The sequence below is a fragment of the Cydia splendana genome, chromosome 9, assembly GCF_910591565.1.
Source record: "Cydia splendana chromosome 9, ilCydSple1.2, whole genome shotgun sequence".
Lineage (NCBI taxonomy): Eukaryota > Metazoa > Arthropoda > Insecta > Lepidoptera > Tortricidae > Cydia > Cydia splendana.
The window spans coordinates 16,046,981-16,067,112 of NC_085968.1; the positions used below are offsets into that span (position 1 = coordinate 16,046,981).

General features: G+C 36.5%; 1 protein-coding gene and 1 long non-coding RNA gene across 2 annotated transcripts in view; both read left to right on the forward strand.

Annotated features, from left to right (window-relative positions):
- The window catches only part of LOC134793929 (synapsin), a 165,439-nt gene that overhangs the window by 140,886 nt on the left and 4,421 nt on the right, over positions 1 to 20,132 (forward strand). Inside the window, exons 12-15 of the mRNA XM_063765645.1 lie at positions 5,705 to 5,817; positions 9,305 to 9,401; positions 18,249 to 18,416; positions 19,306 to 19,540. Coding sequence (XP_063621715.1) covers positions 5,705 to 5,817; positions 9,305 to 9,401; positions 18,249 to 18,416; positions 19,306 to 19,540 — 613 coding nt within the window. The remainder of the gene's footprint in view (positions 1 to 5,704; positions 5,818 to 9,304; positions 9,402 to 18,248; positions 18,417 to 19,305; positions 19,541 to 20,132) is intronic.
- Positions 14,685 to 17,298, forward strand: LOC134794023 (uncharacterized). The gene is made up of 2 exons (XR_010144617.1): positions 14,685 to 14,864; positions 17,099 to 17,298. It is a non-coding gene; the product is annotated as an uncharacterized LOC134794023 (long non-coding RNA).

Consider the following 20,132-nt stretch of genomic DNA (forward strand, 5'->3'; position numbering starts at 1 on the left):
CAGTTCCAACCTAACCTAACCCAATTTTTTTATCAGCATTTCGTTTCTGTAAGGGTCGCAGTTCAAACCTAACCTAACCCACTTTTCTAGTAGCATTTCGTTTCTGTGAGGGACGCAGTTCCAACCTAACCTAACCCACTTTTTTATCAGCATTTCGTTTCTGTAAGGGTCGCAGTTCAAACCTAACCTAACCCACTTTTTTATAGCATTTCGTTTCTGTAAGGGTCGCAGTTCTAACCTAACCTAGCCCACTTATCTGATAGCAGTTCGGTTCTGTGAGGATCGCAGTTCTAACCAAACCCACTTTTATAGTAGCATTTTGTTTCTGTAAAGGTCGCAGTTCAAACCTAACCTAACCTAAATTCAAAAGTGGAAAAATTACTGTCTTGGGTGAGACTTGAACTCACGGCCCACTGGTGAATTTCCAATGTGACTTGGAACTCCGGTAGCCGTTTAAGAAGTGTAACACTCTTGCGGTAGATGTCGCTAAGGTCCCCTTGACCTATAATATGGTGGAAAGATTTGCTGGCTATGGATGAGGTCTTGGGGGCTCAGATGGCAGAGCGCTGGAGTATCGATCCAGAGGCCGTGAGTTTAAGTCTCACCCAAGACAGTAATTTTTCCACTTTTAAATTTATTCTAAGCTTAATAGCATCGTTCGCAGACGTTTCTGCTTGTTAAAAATTAAAATTAACCTAACCTACTTTTCTAGTACCATTTCGATTTTGTAAGGGTCGCCGTGCTAACCTAACCTAACCCACTTAACTGATAGCGGTTTAATCTACTTTTCTAGTAGCATAACGAAATGCTACTAAAAAAGTAGGCTAGGTAGGTATGCGGTGCGGGGTACGGGGGGTTGAGCGGGAGGGGCTAATAAATTTTGGCATCATTTTACTATATTTGGTAATATGTATACATTTTTTGGTAATCATAGTGGTTTATTTAGGTGAAAATATCGCATTAATTTGGTCTTCAAGATTTGGTGATCATTCAATATATTTGGTATTTGAATACAATTTGAAGTGCAGTCGTTATTAAAACGGTGGTATTTTTGTATTTTTAGGCCTTATTTTTTTGGTGTTCAATAATTTTTTTTGGTAAGCATGATTTTTTTATTTAGGGTACCAAAGTATTTTTTGGTGGTCATTATATTTGTAGCCTTTTTTTATACTTAAATTTCGTATCAATTGTTGTTTTTTATTTTATTGTGTTATTTTGAAAAAATGAAAAAAATCGTATTTTTTATTTATCAAGCGCGGGCTAAGCGTATTCGTTTATTTTTTGCAAGAGATGATGGCTTTTTGCGCTTTCAAGAAAATTTGATTTTTGAATATACGGCGCCATACCTTTGGCCTATGCTCGTCTAGATGGCGACACCATTTTATATTTAACAATTTTTACTCATATCAGTAAAAGAACATGGGTCAAAATCATATGGCGTTCTAAAAAAAAAATCATTTATCCATACATATACACATTTATTGATATTTTTTTTCATTTTCATTTTAATCCTGTATCGAAAGATGGCAGTAAATTTACTGTGACTACAAAATTTAGTATGACAATAACCCTCTACTACATATAGGGACCGTGCGCGTTGGAGGGTCTGCCATCTTGTGGCCTGAATCGGAAACATGTACATTGCCAAAACAAGTTCTACCATCTACCGTTCTTGTAGGTAAGTTTCCTTATGCATAGTAGGTTCTGTCATCTTGTGGGCTACATCGGAAGCATAAATGTCACATTTACGCCTCACGCCAAAAATCTGACGGCTCCTGAGCTGCCCCCTATAGTTCATGCACGTCTCATATACACTCTATTCTCTTTAGATTTGATATTTAAATTCTTACTCGAGAATAAGTAACCAAATTTCGTCAGCTCATCTAAATGCTATCATAGCGCAGTTGGAAAGACGCTTACAAGCAAGGATATGGGATAGGTACCCGGTTCGAACCCCAGTAAATGCAACTTTTTTTATTTATTTTTTGCACTTAAACACCGTATTGCTGATTGATCAAGCGAGCGCGAAGTGCGAGGTAAGCGTATTCGTTTGAGTTTTCGTTTGAACATTTTTTTAGCGGTTTAAGTTCACGGGCATGGCTGTTCCAGGAGTCAATTTCCACTTACGTTAGGCGCTATTCATAAATTACGTCATTTCAAATTAGGGGGGAGGGGGTCTGGACATCGGATGACGGTAGCATGACGTAGGAGGAAACAGGGTCATTTGAAGCATGATTTTTGGATGATTTTAGGGGGGGATTTTCAAATTTTTTTGGATGATTTTCAAAAATCGTCAAAAATAGATGACGTAATTTATGGACAGCCCCTTAGCTTGGGCGGTCACCATCCATAAATCGCAGAGGTTAACATTGCCTAGGGTAGTGGTCGACCTTGGGCTCAGGGAACTAGCTGTAGGTTGCTCGTACGTTGCGCTTTCCCGGGCTCAAAATCTAACTAACATTATCTACTTACTAAGGCTCTAGCCTTTTAATTTGGATCGCCTCGCTAAAATGGCCCATAATTTCCGCAAATCATTTTTTCTTCGAAGCAAGTACTCCGTTCTCATTTTTTCCCAGTGGAATTTCTTCGCTTTATTTTAGTTTTCGTGGACATTTTTTCATAAACTAAATTTTCCCTTTCTCAATTTATTCCCTTTTCTTTTTAATCCCAGTAGTTAAAATAACCAGTAGGTTTTTTTTTCACTAACTAAATATTCTCTATCTCCATATTTTCTCTTTTTTTTTAATGCTAGTGGTAAAAATAACCAGGTTTTTTCAAATAGGTAGGTTAGGGTTATTTTTTTTGATGACCCTAAAAACGAATCTGCTCCCAGAGATAGGTAGGTTAGAGTTATTGGCTGACAGCGTTTGGTTTTTTACTTGTAGTTTTTTAGATTATGTTTTAATTTTAGTGTTTTTGATATTTGTTGTATGTGAAATAACTACAAGTAACAAATATAATTACTACACTATTAACATACAGTAACAAGAAAATATTATCCTAGATATTTAAAAGGACGAAAATTATAAGGAAAAGATTAATTTAAAAATATTAAAAATAGGCGATTGCGGAAAAAAACCATTGGGAAAATATGGGAACGGAGTAATTGCCACCGAGAATGAATGATTTCGGAAAATTATGGGCAACGCAAAATATGAGAACGGAGTAATTGCCTCGAAGAAAAAATGATTTTCGGAAATTATGAGCCACACTCGCGCACGAAGCTTCTTAGTTGCAGTTTACAGGCTAATTCAAAGGTAATGTTGGTTTCCTAACATAAGTAGAGTTAGACCAAGAAAAGTCTGCAGAAATTTTGACACTGGCACAAATAACATTGGCACTGCGTGTGCTGTCAAAATCACTGCAGACTTTTCTTGGTCTAACTCTGTCCACTTTTCTATACAATTAGTATGGCGACGTGGATACTTAAGGGGCATCGACCGTACACTGACATCGGGATGATATTTTTATCATGTTATTTAGTAGTCATCGTGCGTCTCGCTTGCGCCAATACATGTACGGACAAGAACGAGTGAAATGCACGATAACTAAATGACATCATAACTGATGTCATGATGTCTTTCTGATATCAGTGTAAGTTTGAATAGGCCTGTTAGCCAAAAATTGTTTCGTATGTCCATATGTTCTACTCTACAGGTCGCATATCTAAACCAATTCCCGAATTTTGTAAGCAATTGATAGTTAAGTTTTTATGGTCAAATAAGATTCTCTAAATTCTTCTAAACAACGGAACCATACATTTATTCAGTTTTAAGCTCTGCTCGCGAGGTCTACAGCTCACAGAGCCACTAGTATAGTTGGAAACACAAGGACAGTAGAAATAAGTACTAAGCAAAAATACATGTCACAAAAATCTATGCTGATACTAATTTAATGATTAAATACTTACACTTAAAATCTTTCTGTGGACTATAAAGTGTGTCAAGGAAATAGCTATACCCTAAAACATCATTAGGTACATTATTTGAAGTTACTGTGTGACTAGGTCAATTTGTGTAAGATTTTCCCATAATATGTATTTATTATAATCAAGACAGTAGGTATTGTGTAACATAAGATTTTTGCTTTCAATCGATGTCGCCAATTATTTTTTATGACAAACGCACCATGTTAAACACTTGAGCAAGATTAATCTGACGCGTCATCGAGATTTATCTTTATCCTTAAGATTGAGAAGGTATGGTGAATCGTCGTCCTGGGATGGCGAACGTCTCATAATAACAATAACAAATTACTTAAACTTAATGTTTAATTAAGTCTTATGCCCTTACCACTGTGGAAATGTGGTTTGTATGCGATTTAAAAAATGAAAAGTATTAATAAATATTTATATTAATAAATATTTAAAAGTAACGATATTTTGGTAAGTGGGGCGAAATGCGTTGTCGGCTTTATTTTTAACTCAAGACTTGTTTCGTTAGGACACATTAAATCCATACTAATATTAATATTATAAATGCGAAAGTGTGTCTGTCTGTCTGTCTGTCTGTCTGTTCTCCAACTTCTTCAACTTCTACTTCTTCAACTTCTACTTCTTCAACTTTAACTTCTCCAACCTTTTCAACTTCTTCTTCTCTAACTTCAACTTCTTCGACTTCAACTTCTCCTACTTCTTCAACTTCAACTTCTCCTACTTCTTCAACTTCTCCAACTTCTTCAACTTTTACTTCTCTGAATTCAACTTCTCCTACTTCTCAACTTCAACTTCTCCAACCTTTTCAACTTCTTCAACTTCTCCAACTTCTTCAACTGCAACTTCTCCACTTCTTCAAATTCAACTTCTCTAAACTTTTCAACTACTCCAACTTGAACTTCTCCAACTTCTTCAACTTCTCCAACTTTAACTTCTCCAACTTCAACTTTTTCAATTTCTCCAACTTTTTCAACTTCTCCAACTTTTTCAACTTCTCCAACTTCTTCAACTTAAACTTCTCGAACCCCCAAGTTGGAGTGGAGGTGGAAGTGAAGTTAAGATACAAAATTAATAAATAAATAAAAGAAAATAATAATATTCTTAAATAAAAAAGGGCTCAAAAGACCTTCGTTACAAATAAAGAAAGTTCGCATTTTTGACTAATTAGTCATCCATTTTGGGGGTGAAAAGAAGGGTGTGATAAAAAGCAGCTTTGTTTAAAAATTATGGTACCCAAATTACTAATTCCACGCAGACGAAGTCGCCGGCAAAAGCTAGTAATTGTATAATTTCGCGATAACGCTGCCAGCACAATTGACACTGCAATGGTATTCTTGACATTCAAAAGAACGCATTGTTTTTTGCTGAACTGCAAGAATGGCTCAACCCACAACAGTACAAGAATGCACGTTGTTTCTGTCTTATCAAGTCATATATGTTTAGGGAACCATTTTGTAAACGCGGTTTGTTTCTAAAGCCACAGATGAAGCGAAATATTTTGCTATACGAGTAAGACTTTCTTCCCTGCCAAATTAAAGATGTGATTTTGGACAATACTCAAACAAAATTAACAGTTATAATTAGACCAAGATAAGTCTGCAACGATTTTGATAGCACATGCAGTGCAAGTGTTGTTTTAAATATACAACTTAAATGAAATTATGACGTATATTTAACACTTGCAATGCGTATGCTATGCTAACCGTTGCAGACTTTTCTTGTTGCGATATAACATAACATTGCTGATTGAGTTTTATCTCCATATTCCAGGACATTGCTGGGGTGGTGTCCATGCTCGGCTCCTACTGCACCGTGGAGCCCTACATCGACGCCAAATACGACATACATATACAGAAAATTGGCAACAACTATAAAGCATTCATGTAAGTTGCAAACTTAGTAAAAACTTTAACCTGACTACGGTATTTCGTATGAGCATTCCTCCCTTACGAAAGTTATTGAAACATGTAATATTCAAATTATTCAACTAAAAAGGAATTGATTGATACGTCATTTATCAAAATTGACTTAAAAGATTTCACACTACGGGTACGGCACGGCGGTATGGTAGGGGAGCCCAAGAGGGGATTTTTGTGTTTACTCGAGCGCGTCAGATTAAGATATGAATGATATCTTGCTACCCCGTGTAGTCTACCTTTACCCCTTTTAGCCATCTATGTTGAGCCCTTGGTTGGTGGAGGGTTGGTGGGGGGGTTCAAGAAATTGTTAAGCAAATTGTGGATTTGGTCATATGTCATATTAGTCCAAATTAACGCTATAATTGTGCTATTACTAAATCAGATAATTATTTGCACGCATTTCCTTAATCTGACGGTTACAATGTAAAAATTAGGCAACAAACTTGTGTTCGTCAGATTAAGAAAATGCCTACAAATAAGTGTTATATTAAGTTATAGAAAAAATATAGCATTAACGTGGACAAAAACGACCAAACCCACAACCTGCTTAACGATTTTTTTAACCCTCCACCAACCTCCGGAAATTTAAAAAAAATTGTAGTCACTTTCCGGCTCGCTAGAAAAAAAACTTTATATAACTTTTTTTCTTCTTATCATCTAATACCTATTTCGATTCCTATAGGTCTGTATGACGCTCGAGTAAATCCCGATTTAGCATCGTGGGCACCCCTACTAGTAGCTATAGATGTGCAAGTTGCCGTAAGTTTCGAAAAGGTTCCAAAAATTTTGAGAAAATTTTCATAGGAAAAAAAGAAACTTTAATGTAAACACGCACAGGTTATTAAAATCATAATCCTTCGTTTTACTTTTTTGTTAAGGACCCTTAGGAATACCCTAAGAGGTCTTATAACATCATTGAAACACCGTAAAAGTGTCGTTTTTATCAATGGGAGATGGGAATAGGCGCTGCATATAAATCATTTTCATTTGTCCCCGCGTCATATATGGCGGCAGTCACGTACGTGGGGCGGGGACAAATGGGAATACTAACAAAACTACAGATAAGTAGGATCATTTTTTACCAGCGTTTACAACAGTTGGAACGCTAATTGAGTTGAAAGTTATGAACAAGGAACCAAACGACTCTTGTTAAAGGCTAAACCTTTTAAACCCTATCTTATCAAACATTTAAGTACATTGTAAAACGATCCAAATTATCTCGTAAACACAATACAAATATACAAATTGCGAACATTTCCCTGACATAAAGCGGTGGGCGGTAAAATATAATAATAACGCACTTTACGCCTACGGGAAATATATAAATGTATTCTGTTCTAAACACAGTAAGTAATCGGGTTTACTAGGCGTTTTTATTACGAGCTTGTGTTTAGATTCGGTCTTCGAGCTTTCAATTACTGTGGTGGATTATAATTCACTTTTAATTATTTTATGTTTATGTTTATATTATTATGTTTATGTTTTATGTTTATGTTTAATTACCGGCTCAAGTTGAATTGATCTAAACACGATTGTGTGGCACTAGCAGTGCCTGGTACCGCGTATTATACCTATCGGTAAAACTATTCCTGATTTTATTAGCGGTTAAATATAATTCTGCCTTTCTCGTGTTTTTTTCTGTTGAAATCATGTATAAGTTAATTGTAATAGTTCAGTTGAATTAAAATTTAGTATGACAAGAGAGTTTAGAAAATATGTGCGATAGGTAGTCTAAATACAAAGGGATGGAATAAAGTCCAATGTGATATAATCAGATCAGGTACTTAGCTATGAGCACAAGAACAAAAGATACTCATGCGAAAAGTATCGTGAAATCATCATTTTTTCCCTGAAAAAATTAAGTATCAATATATAACGTAAAGTATAAAAGTCAGTTTTAGGCACTGATATTTTGTAATGTTTTAGGATAAGGTAAAGGCCCCTGTTTCGGCAGGTTAAGCCTATTGAGAGTTTGTATATATTTTTTTAATATTACTAAGCATATCAATACCTTGAAAGCTTTTGAGTAAGTTATATTAGTTCTTTGTTAATAATTTAATGTATAAACTATAGGGTTTTAGTTGAAACTTTTTTTATATGAATTTTTTCGTGAACCTCTTATTTGGCTCCTACTTCGTGATACAAATTTAGCTCAGCTCCTAAGTTCGTGAATTCGTGTCCCCTGTTTCGGAATAAAGTTTTCTTAGAGTAATTGGTGATAATTTGCGGATAATCACATTATATATTTAACGGTTACTTGCGAGTAATTGTAAGGTCAAATTAAAAATAATAATTTAAAAAAATGTTAAATTGAGAGCTAGCTTAAAGTTTTTTGTACTCGTCGACTTTAATGGTTGAATTAAGACTTTGTAAACCATATGGGTACTTTAATACTTGATTAAAAGCCGAACTAATTAAATAAAAAAAAAATTAAAAAAAAAACTATCTTATACGTTAAATATAAACATACACAAAAATAAATCAAATAAATTGAATTATAAATAAAATGGTGGTAGTAGTTAATATGATAATATACGTGGAATATACCTTAAAAATTTTAACTCGGGTCACATTCAAACTCGTTTTATGAGAATTCTAGTGAAAAAAACATATACCGAATTTCGCTCAGACGAAACTTCATGAAATACATTAATTGTTTTCTAATTTTTTTTTTTAATTATCTTCGTTGTTATATTTAAAATCAAGCACTCAAAATGTATCTAGAAAATCCTTGATTCGTTAGTGGTACGAAATAGGAGACACACGAAAAATAAAATGACCGCTATTTCGTGAGTCGATTTATTGCAATTTTAAGGTATTTCTATGCATATATTCAGTCTTTTTTCTTATCAAATCAATTACTAAGGAACCCACAGAAACACTCCCAAAAACTTTTATTCGAATGGGTTTAGCTTTTCCTTCCTATAAGCCTAACAAGTGAGAGCGAAAAAAAGTGCACGCAGCTGTTCGCGGCCGTCTGACAGTTTCGACCGTCGTATTACTCTCAGTTTAATCACTAAAATATTGGTTATTATTTTATTGAAGAGATTAAATAATACAGATTTTTTATCATATGTATAATTAATAATACATATAAAATATAAAAAATTGTATTCCTTATTATTTGCGCCAGAAACAAAACTAACGAAATAACGTACTAACACGAACTTGGGGCCCTTTACCTTACTATCGTGGATTAAATAATTTCTGGTTACTCAAACATAATTGTAACGTCTATCCATTTTGCTTTTGCTTGATTGACATTTGTTACTCTCTAGGGCAAAGGACACTTCGAACGATAGAAATGTGGCAAAAATATATTCATATTTATTTGTAAGGTTGGAATCTTTTTTTTAATTTGTTGATCTACAAATATAACATTTACTTATAACAAACATATATCTGATCTTTAACTGCCAATTCAATTGATTTGTATTGTGTTTATTTGTAGGCGCAAGTCTATATCAGGCAACTGGAAGACAAACCAGGGCTCGGCCATGCTGGAGGCTATCGGCATGAACGATCGGTACAAGATGTGGATCGATGAGGTAACTTATAAATACAATCTCACTTAGAATCTTCACTTAACTCGCCTTGATCAAAGATTTCGATCTTGATTGATCAACTGCTGGAGATGATCAAAGGTGACTAAGTGTTGTGAGACTTGTCAGGATAAAATCAATGATTTAATGAATTTTGAATACGAGAATCATATAAGTAGGTTTAATCACAACGAGGTGGTCGCTTATTGGGTAGAGTAACTACTGTCTGAGATATTGTGACAATTTAACTCTTGTAGGCCTAGAATTCTGACACATTAGTTAGCAAATATTGCGTGAGTCGTCTGATTAAATTAGTAGTTGGTAATGTAGGTATATGAAAATGCATTTAGAAGTTGACAAGAAAAAGTAATGACTCTTGTCTAAACCCGTTTTGAAAAGCAGTACCTAGATATAAAAGCGCGACGACAATTAAAGACCGTATTGTTAAGTATAGGGACAGATTAAACCTGGTCTAACTGTTGGCATGTGTATTATTTTGTATTACTATGTTCTAAGAGTTTGATCTGAGGGTATTTTTAAGTTATATCTGATTTAAGAAGGTTTGACATTTTTTTTATTTTAGGGATTTTATGATGCTTTTAATACCGTATAGCAAATACAGTCCGGACAAGCCTATCGAGCTGAATTTGAGACTATTTCACCGACTCTTTGGTACGATTTAAAGTAACAACAGGTTAATAGGCTGCCAAAACATGTTATCTAAGTGTCCTCTTCATAACTGTTCAATTGAGCAGCTGCGGAATAAATGTGGTGAAACACTGATTTAAACTTTCACGATTATTAAACATTATCAAACTACACAACTCGCACGAACAAAACTCGCGCGGCTAGAAGATGTTGATGTCAACTTGAGCCAGTTTTCTCCGAGACCACGCCCATATAACCATTCCAGTCGCAGAATCACAAAGTGGTAACTAAATGTCAGATGTGTCATAACAGAGTCCACACAATGTGTCTAGAATTGTTTCGAAACAAAGTGTCGTCGCCGTGTCTACACTTTTCCGTAACAAGGTGTCGACACATTTGTGTGCACTTTGCGTGCGGTTTGCGACTAAATCTGACAGCAAATTTGTGACAGCAAATGTCAATATAAAATACCTCTTGAAAACCAAGGTTTGTCAAACTACTATTAGTGTCTCGTGTGCTCGTAATTCTAGTAAGTCATCATGGGCAATGCAAATGATAATAATCGACCGAAACCATATAAACACCCAACACCCGTCAACCTTTTACAGAAAAGTTTTTAAAGAAATTCATTAAGCTACTTAGGTCAGGCAACGAATGCTCCAAAAGTTGTAGAGGGAAATGCTCGGAACACAATTTTTGACTCCGTAACTCGGTTTGACAAGTTAGGAGGTGAACATATCAAAAGTCCCCGGAGGGGGCTTTGAAGGTCCCATTTTCCCGTTTTTCGATTATATCTCGGAAACTATGCATCTCAGCGACATGGCCACTTATACAAAATGAAAGTTAATTTAATTTGTTACAAGTTTATTCAGTCAATTTTTTCGATATGTTGAATAGTTTTTGAGATATCCGCTCTTGAAAGTTTATTTAGGGCTCTCAATTTTATCTTGATATATCTATATCAGTGAAGGTGCTAGGCCGTGTTTGGTATCGTTTTCGTATAAATCTGGGGTGCTGAATCCATTTAAGATATCACATTGACACCATTCCACAAAATAAAAATAAATCTTTTTAGGGTTCCGTACCTCAAAAGGAAAAAACGGAACCCTTATAGGATCACTCGTGCGTCTGTATGTATGTCCGTCTGAATACACAAAATAGTTCTTTACCTATAGATGACAGGAAAACCTATTAGACATGTGCAGTCAAGCGCGAGTCGGACTTAATGTACGGAACCCTTAATACGCGAGTCCGACTCGCACTTGGCCGGTTTTTTTGAAACTCTTCTTGACGCTTAACCGCTGAACCGATTTCGTTGAAATTTGGTATAGAAATAGTTTGCGTCCCGGAACAGGACATAGGATAGATCTTATAACCAAAATCATCTTTTGAAGGTGTGAAAAGTGGCGTGGAAATTTGTACGGGAAATCAATAACCGCTGAACCGATTTATATGAAATTTGGGATGGTCTACATCTTTGATTTAGTTAAAAATGATGAAAAAACATGACTTCAAACCTAAACTTAAACAGTATTAACTTCAAGAAGTCAATTCTGAATTCCCCCCTACACCTCATTTCACACCTTTAAAGGATGATTTTTGAGATAACTTATTATATCCAGTCTCGGGACTCAAAATATATGTGTACCAAATTTAAATTAAAACTGTTCAGCAGTTTAAGCGTGAAGAGGAGTTTAAAAGAAAGTATTTTAATAAGTTTATATGTTTTTACTTCGGAATGGTGTCAATGTGATACCTTAACTAAATTTGGTACTGCGAATTTATACGAAAACGATACCAAACATGGCCTCGTAGCTTTACTGTTGTAGAAGTCAAAATAAAATTGAGAGCCCTAAATTCTTATTACTTGGCCAAACTTGTGTAGAAGGAAAAGGTAAAATAAAAGTCTTCGGCAGGAATATAAGACACAAATATATTTTTTTTTTTGCGTTACTATTTCATTCATCAAATATAAACATACCTTGATTATACTATTCTAGTGAGATCCTCATAGATAAACAAAAACATTTACTTAAAAAATTACAAGGTCGACATGTCACGGAACTTGTGAGAGTAATATGTGAAAAATATAAACTTTTATGACAAAAAAAATCTGGACACAATTTAAGAATCACCCAATTGCGTCGAGGAATCATCTGTATTTTTGCTTGTTTCATTACCTCCTCGCTTCTTTTTTGTCCTTTGTATTCTGTAGCAATTTGTTAGATCTGAAAATAAAGATAACTTGCGTCGTCACGGATGTCGATTTATAGGTTTTAGGGAGTGCAGAATTTGAAAACGATGATCATTTTATAATCCAAGATGGCGGCTACGTATTATGTCATAAAAGTGGAATCCAAAATAGTCATCATTTTCGAAATCTGCGCCCCCTAAAACCTATAAAACGACATCCATGACGACTTTTATGACATAGTGCATGGCCGCCATCTTGGAATCCAAAATAGTCATCATTTTCGAAATCTGCGCCCCCTAAAACCTATAAAACGATATCCATGACGACTTTTATGACATAGTGCATTGCCGCCATTTTTAAATTGAAAATGTGATCATTTTCGAAATCTGCGCCCCCCAAAACCTATAAAACGACACCCATGACGACTTTTATGACATAGTGCATGGCCGCCATTTTGGATTCCAAAATGGTCATCATTTTCGAAAGCGGGGCCCCCTAAAACCTATAAAACGACATACATGACGACTTTTATGACATAGTGCATGGCCGCCATCTTGGAATCCAAAATGGTCATCATTTTCGAAATCTGCGCCCCCTAAAACCTATAAAACGACACCCATGACGACTTTTATGGCATAGTGCATGGCCGCCATTTTTAAATTGAAAATGTGATCATTTTCGAAATCTGCGCCCCCCAAAACCTATAAAACGACACCCATGACGACTTTTATGACATAGTGCATGGCCGCCATTTTGGATTCCAAAATGGTCATCATTTTCGAAAGCGGGGCCCCCTAAAACCTATAAAACGACATACATGACGACTTTTATGACATAGTGCATGGCCGCCATCTTGGAATCCAAAATGGTCATCATTTTCGAAATCTGCGCCCCCTAAAACCTATAAAACGACACCCATGACGACTTTTATGGCATAGTGCATGGCCGCCATTTTGGAATCCAAAATGATTATCATTTTCTAAATCTGCGCCCCCCAAAACCTATAAAACGACACCCATGACGACTTTTATGACATAGTGCATGGCCGCCATTTTGGAAGTCAAAATGGTCATCATTTTCTAAATCGGGGCCCCCTAAAACCTATAAAACGACATCCATGACGACTTTTATGACATAGTGCATGGCCGCCATCTTGGAATCCAAAATGGTTATCATTTTCGAAATCTGCGCCCCCTAAAACCTATAAAACGACACCCATGACGACTTTTATGGCATAGTGCATGGCCGCCATTTCGGATTCCAAAATGGTCATTATTTTCGAAATCGGCACTCCCTAAAACCTATATATCGACACCCATCTCGACTTTTATGACAAAGTGCTTTGCTACCATCTGCATGCAAGACATTTCTATTATTTTTACGTACAAAAGTGGCCCCCTGTCAACTTCCAATCGAGATTTAATCGATAATTCGATTAATATTCAGATTAATTCAATTTCAATCTATGTTAGGTCGACTAAACTAATCGCGATTAAAATTTGAGAATTAACTTTTTTTATTTCATTAATTAGTCGAATAAACAGTTAATCGATTAATTCCCATCTCTGACCACGGCATTTTTACACTTTGAGAATATCTGAAAACAAATCAATACAAAGAGCCATTTTGCAAATCCAGTAACATACCAGTAACTTTGTTATTACTTTTGACAGCGCGTGTCATGTGTCAACACAGAGTCGACACAAAGTCGAAACATTGCAACTACTTTGTGACTGCAATATTTCTCAGCCTTAAACCATATTTATACATCATAATTAACAAGTTTCGTAGTATGTAAAGCGTTATTTCTGTTATTTAAGTATAGTATACGCATGGAAGTACTAAAAATGCTTCAAATAATATAGTTATGAACACAGGCACTGAGAAGTAAACAATTTCATTTCCGGCTAAACTAAAACAATGTGGTGGCGCGTTGATTATATTACACTTAGTTTATCAAATCACTCGAGCAGTTTAATTCCCCATAATAATTTAAGTCATATTGTAATATAAATGCAAACAATATATAATTACGTCTTGTAATCCGTTTTAGAGATGGCGTATTAATGTCACTTATTTTTATTTAAGTATTTTTCCATCTGACAGTTTCCATTTGACAGGAACAAAATGAACGAATGAACGAATGATTTTGGCATAAAGTAGTCGCAAACCCGAAACAATGTGTGCACACGGCGACCACACTTTATGTCACTTTGTGTCATGTGTCGACCCTTCCCCATTTCTGGTAACTGTGTCGACACGGCGACGACTCTGCGACTGGAATTGTGACCGAAACAGACGGTGTCGACACAAGATGTGTCAACACCGCGTCGTAACGGCGACTGGAAATGGTTGTATGGGCGGGGACAACGCCGTCCTCGAAACGTCGGAGGTAAATCTTAAAACTTAAATACGCGATTAAATCCCGTTGTGTAGTTTGATAAATGTGGTGAATTTTTATTTTTACATAAAAACGATTTTTCACCCCACGTTTTGGAATCCCTTCAATTTCTGATGCAAGCGTAATGACGGAGACAGCTAGAAGAATAAGCTTAAAACCAAAGCCTAACGGACATTCATGGCGTTGATCCATCGCTAGAGCGGGTCGATAGAAACGCTCCATGATAGTTATATTCTCGGAGTAAATATCTATGGAGCGGCCATTAACAGGCGTTCCCCTCTGCAAAAAGATCGCGGCCGCCGGTCAAGGAGGTTATATAAAACTAGTTGCCACACGTCATACGCCATTCAGCAAACGTCAGTCTAAGCGGAATGATAGGAGCCGAAAATGCCGAATTGCAGCGTATTCTCGTGCAAAATGAGATCGGAAACGTCTAGTCTACAAAAAGAACACGTTTCTTATCATATGTAAGTACTATTACATCTAAATATTATCAAATAGTGCATTAACTTTGCAAATAACTAAAAAACATTGTCAATCTGACAGTGATACCAGTGATATGATATTAGATCTATTTTAGGGTAATTCTAAAGAAGACTTTCTAAATATTAATTAGGTACGAGTAGAATTTCTAATAGAAAATATTATGCGAAACTCTGCGTAGGGGGCGCGACTACCACAATCCATCACAATCTGGGGGTCCGCCGCGGAACAAGAAAATTTAAATTTCGTTATCTAACCTCTCTATCACTATTGCATATTTGAGCGATAAAGAGAAAAGAGAAAATTTACTAGCTAGCTTAGTGCTACACTCTGGCGGCAGAACATTGCAGTAATATGCCCTATTTGCGTTGCTTTTTGTTATATTATTATAATTTATGTAACACATTATTTTTATATAACACCTTAGTTTCATATCAACCTAATCTATTTAATCAAATAAATAGATCTATAAGAATAAAGAAAAGGGCGACGGGGGATCAAAAAGTAGTCGAAAACATCTCGCGTGATTTGTGCACAACCCCTAAATAACGTAAAATTACCGATAGACTCTTTTTTTTTTAATTAATTTTTCCTTTAGTTTCTACATATAGCTGGTCAAGCAGATCTTGTCAGTAGAAAAAGGCGGCAAAATTGAAAAATGTAGGCGGGAAGGGATATCGTCCCATAGAAAATTTGAATTTCGCGCCTTTTTTACTAACAAGATTAGCTTGACCAGCTATATATTTTTATTTAACATGTCAAATATTTTATTAATTTAAGGTATTTACGGCTGTCACTTTCCATAAATAGGCACTTTTAATTTATTACTCTGGTATCACCGTACCAATATTAGTGATGGGACACCATAAAAACCAATATCGGTAAAATCGATATAAACATAATGAATAATATACAGATGGTCATGATGCCTAGCGAACACCAGCCATATCGTACAAACCTCAAGGAGTGATATTCCTAGGCAGATGATGATCTGCCTAGTGACCACCAGCCATATCGTGCTAACTTCAAGGTGTGATATTCCTAAGCAGATCGTGAAACGCCGGCATGTCATGATCTGACTAGTGACCACCAGCCATACCGTTCAAACCTCAACATTTAGGCATATCGAATAAGTAGGATGTCCTAATTTTAGCAAATGATAACCATTGAAATGGCTTGACAGCCTACTTATAGTACGTGTTTGGGTAGCGTATGATTTTAGTACCTACCTAGTACCTACGCATTCTGCTCCAAATGCCACAGAATGCAGCACTAGCCGTGGCAAAAAATGCAAAAGGCAGATTATTAAATGGCGGCGTTTCATGATATGCCTAGGAATATCTCGATATGCCCGATTTTACGATCTACCGCCGATATATATACTAATTATCCCCTACTCAATATCCCTTAAATGACATCCTATGGCCGCGTTCCATCTCTGTCATCAGATCTGCATGCTCGATAGTATATTGCATTGCTTTCAGAAGTAAACCAACATGTAAAATATTAACTAATGAACTGATAATAAAAAATCATTCTATATCAGCTTGCAAGATTCGCCCTAAACAAATTGACAAACTATTAGAAATAACATCTAAATCATCATAAGTTAGTAAAATGCTGGTACAATGACTTGATATTGTATTATTATTATAATTGATAAAATCAGAAATTAAAATTCATTGTCAATTTTATCGACAATATTATCGGCGCGTCCCTCGCACTATGTAGGTTTACTTAGAACTGACGTCATCTCGTTCACGAACAGGGTTGTCTGTGTTTGTTCTTGTACTTGTGTGAATATAGTTTTTGCTAGTGTTTGATAATTTTGTCGTGTGCGTGTGTAGCGACGCATGCTAAAAATGCATTAGTGTTAACATTATTTGTGTGCGTTACCTCGTCCCCCGCGCCAAAAACGACAGAATTTTTCAGATAGAAATTAGTGCGCGTCTCTACTCCATAGATATTTACTCCGAGGTTATATTAGATGTGAAAGTCATAGTTGTCGTAAGTAGCATGCCATATTCTCTAAAAGGCCACCATGCACAGATCCTAAACTTTTTTTTTAACGAAAAGAAATGCTTAGACTATGTCCAGATGTTTTGCTATACGAATCATGTGTAATTGCTGTTTACATAGTACGATTTTTTTTTGTGTGATATTGTCTTGTTCGCAAACCGCAAATTTTCTTGTAGTATTTGTCAGCAGTCGTAATTGTTACTCGAGAGGATTGGGTAAATTTCGTCCAAACCATATGCTTTACGTCTAGCTCCCAGGACGAAATGTGTATGTACCTTATTAAAGCACTAATTAAACACATGTGTAGTTTTGAAATAAAAATATAATACAAAAAAAAAACGGCTAAGTAAAGTTGTCCCTATAATTAACGATACAGTCTTTAATCCCAAATTCTAGGCGTATTTAATAATTTGTATTGTGGAAGCGTCTGCTTACTGAGCATCATAACATAGTTATGAGATGAGCATCCAGTAGGTCCTACGACATTGATCATAATATGACGAGTTATATGTCATATCAATTTTGTTGACGAAGAAGTTCAACTTACCTAATTACAGGTTGTAGTGCATAATTATCAGTGATCGTACATTTTCCAGCGTTTTTAGTGCAGCAGAGTGGTGTTAACGGAATTGATATAGATAATTTCAACTGAAATGGTAAATTAAGGTTAATATTAACGTAATTAACGCTAATTAATCATTAGGGTTGAAATTATTTATACCAATTCCGTTAACACCACTCCGCTGCACCAAATCGATTCGCGTGGTGTTAACGGAATTGGTATAGATAATTTCAACTGAAATGGTAAATTAAGGTTAATATCAACGTAACAAACGCTAATTAATCATTAGGGTTGAAATTATTTATACCAATTCCGTTAACAACACTTCGTGCACCAAAAATGCTGGAATGTGTACGATCCCTGATAATTATAATCCTTCGTATTTTCACGGAAACGTACGAACATGTCTCGCTATTTCAGTCAGTCTCGGTATAAAAAGTACTGACGTTGACTGAATTAGCATGACAAATACGAACGTTTCCGAGCAAATACGAAGGAAAATAATTATGCACGACATGTATAGTTTAAAATGAGTCGTGTGTCCAGGTGAGCGAGATCTTCGGCGGACTGGAAGTATGTGCCCTAGAGCTGGTGGTGGGCAAGGACGGGCGCGAGCACATCATCGAACTCAACGACTCGGCCACATCCTTCATGGGCGACTCGCAGGAGGAGGATCGCCGCCATCTTGCCGACCTCGTCTTCCAAAGGATGCAGGTGTGTAGTATTTGACTTTCCCGTAGGTCACAGACCAACCCTGTGCCGTAGGGACACGGAACAATAGTGTTGTGGACATTTGTGAGGCGTGCGCGGAGCCGAAATCAACTTGTAGATACTCTTACACAATTGTGAAGGGTACACCGAGTAGATGGTGCTCTTGCCCTAGTGATAAGAATGGGATGCTCGCAGAGTCAGCACCCGTCGGAGTGTAGTTATAATATAATGCGGTAGACAAGGAGCGAGGGCAGTTCGCTTCTGCTCATGGACGTCACACAACAGAAGCAGGATATCACAACCGCTACTTCGTTTCGTAGCGGATATATTATAAGTTTATACTCGTGGGAAAATGAATTTTCATCATAAGCTGGAATTTTGTATAATTTGTATTATTTACTACATGTAAGTGTAGAAGTCCATGAGAAAAGACGATTTGTTGTAAGGTTGAGTTAAACCCGAGTGGCGCGACTGAAGGAAACTAGTTTACGATGATTGCAGGCTGTCACACTGCCACACATACTGCATTACAGATCATTTGCCGACCACACTTAGTGGTACTAAGTAATGTAAATTCCTAGCCGCAGGGTGTCATGTGCTAACGGTTGTTGATATTGACATGACGACACGGCCACAGCGGACAATGACATTCCACTTGTATTTTTCTTACAAATCATAACGAACTTACCTCTACCCATAAATACACATTTTATTGTTGTAGCAAATATCAATGCTTTGCATTAACCCTTTACCAGGCTGACAGTTCAAAAATGACAATCGACTGTCAGTCTTACTAATCGAAAATAGAACGCATGTTTGAAGTGCCGTATGTGGGAAATATTTATCCCTTAGCCTGCTAAAGGGTTAAACCAGTCCACTGATCACCTTCCAGTCCGTGTGCCGGCCGGGCATCATGAAGACGGCGTCCCGCAGCTCGGTGTCGGGCAGCTCGGCGCCGTCGCCCGAGGAGCGGGCGACGCCGCTGCCGGGCGCGGGCGCGGGCCCGCCGAGCGCGCCGCCGCCCGCGCCGCTCACCGCCGCCGCTAGCATCGACCGCCCGCTGCCGCCCATCCCGGCCGAGCCCAGCCAGCCGCCGCCACCGCCGCTCACAAGGCGCGACTCGCAAGGTAAAGTTTAGCATCAGGCTGAATTCACAACTACTAAACTTTCTATGAATGAAGTCTTCCTGTACGAACTTAACCTGACTCTAGTATCTATTGTCACGAAAGTTCTACTAAGTATTTTTTTTAAATATGATCAGCTGAAATATGAGCAGCTATAGGTATATTGTATGGAACAGTATTTTTTTCGCAATTTCAGTATTAGTTCCATAGTAAAGAAAAAGCACAGTAAGTAAGGTGATTCTATATGAAATCCATAATATCGTAGGTATACTTCCAAAACATTATAACTGACAAAATGGTCAAAAATGAGTTGTTTATACAGTTTTGTTCACATTTTCTTGTTTTAAATATATATGTGTCATTTTTTATAGAGTGTAAAAAAGTACTAACAGACAGGAAATTAAATATAGTGTACACGTAAAAAATAATAAGGGTATTTAAAACAACATATCTCATAAAACTGGTCACGTAAAATATATAAAGTAACGTTACCATGTTTTGCCTGAATGTTCCTATAATTAAGAACCTAGTTATAGCAACTGGTAAAATATTATAACATTATTCATTACTATTTACCTGTAGACATTTCTTTGAA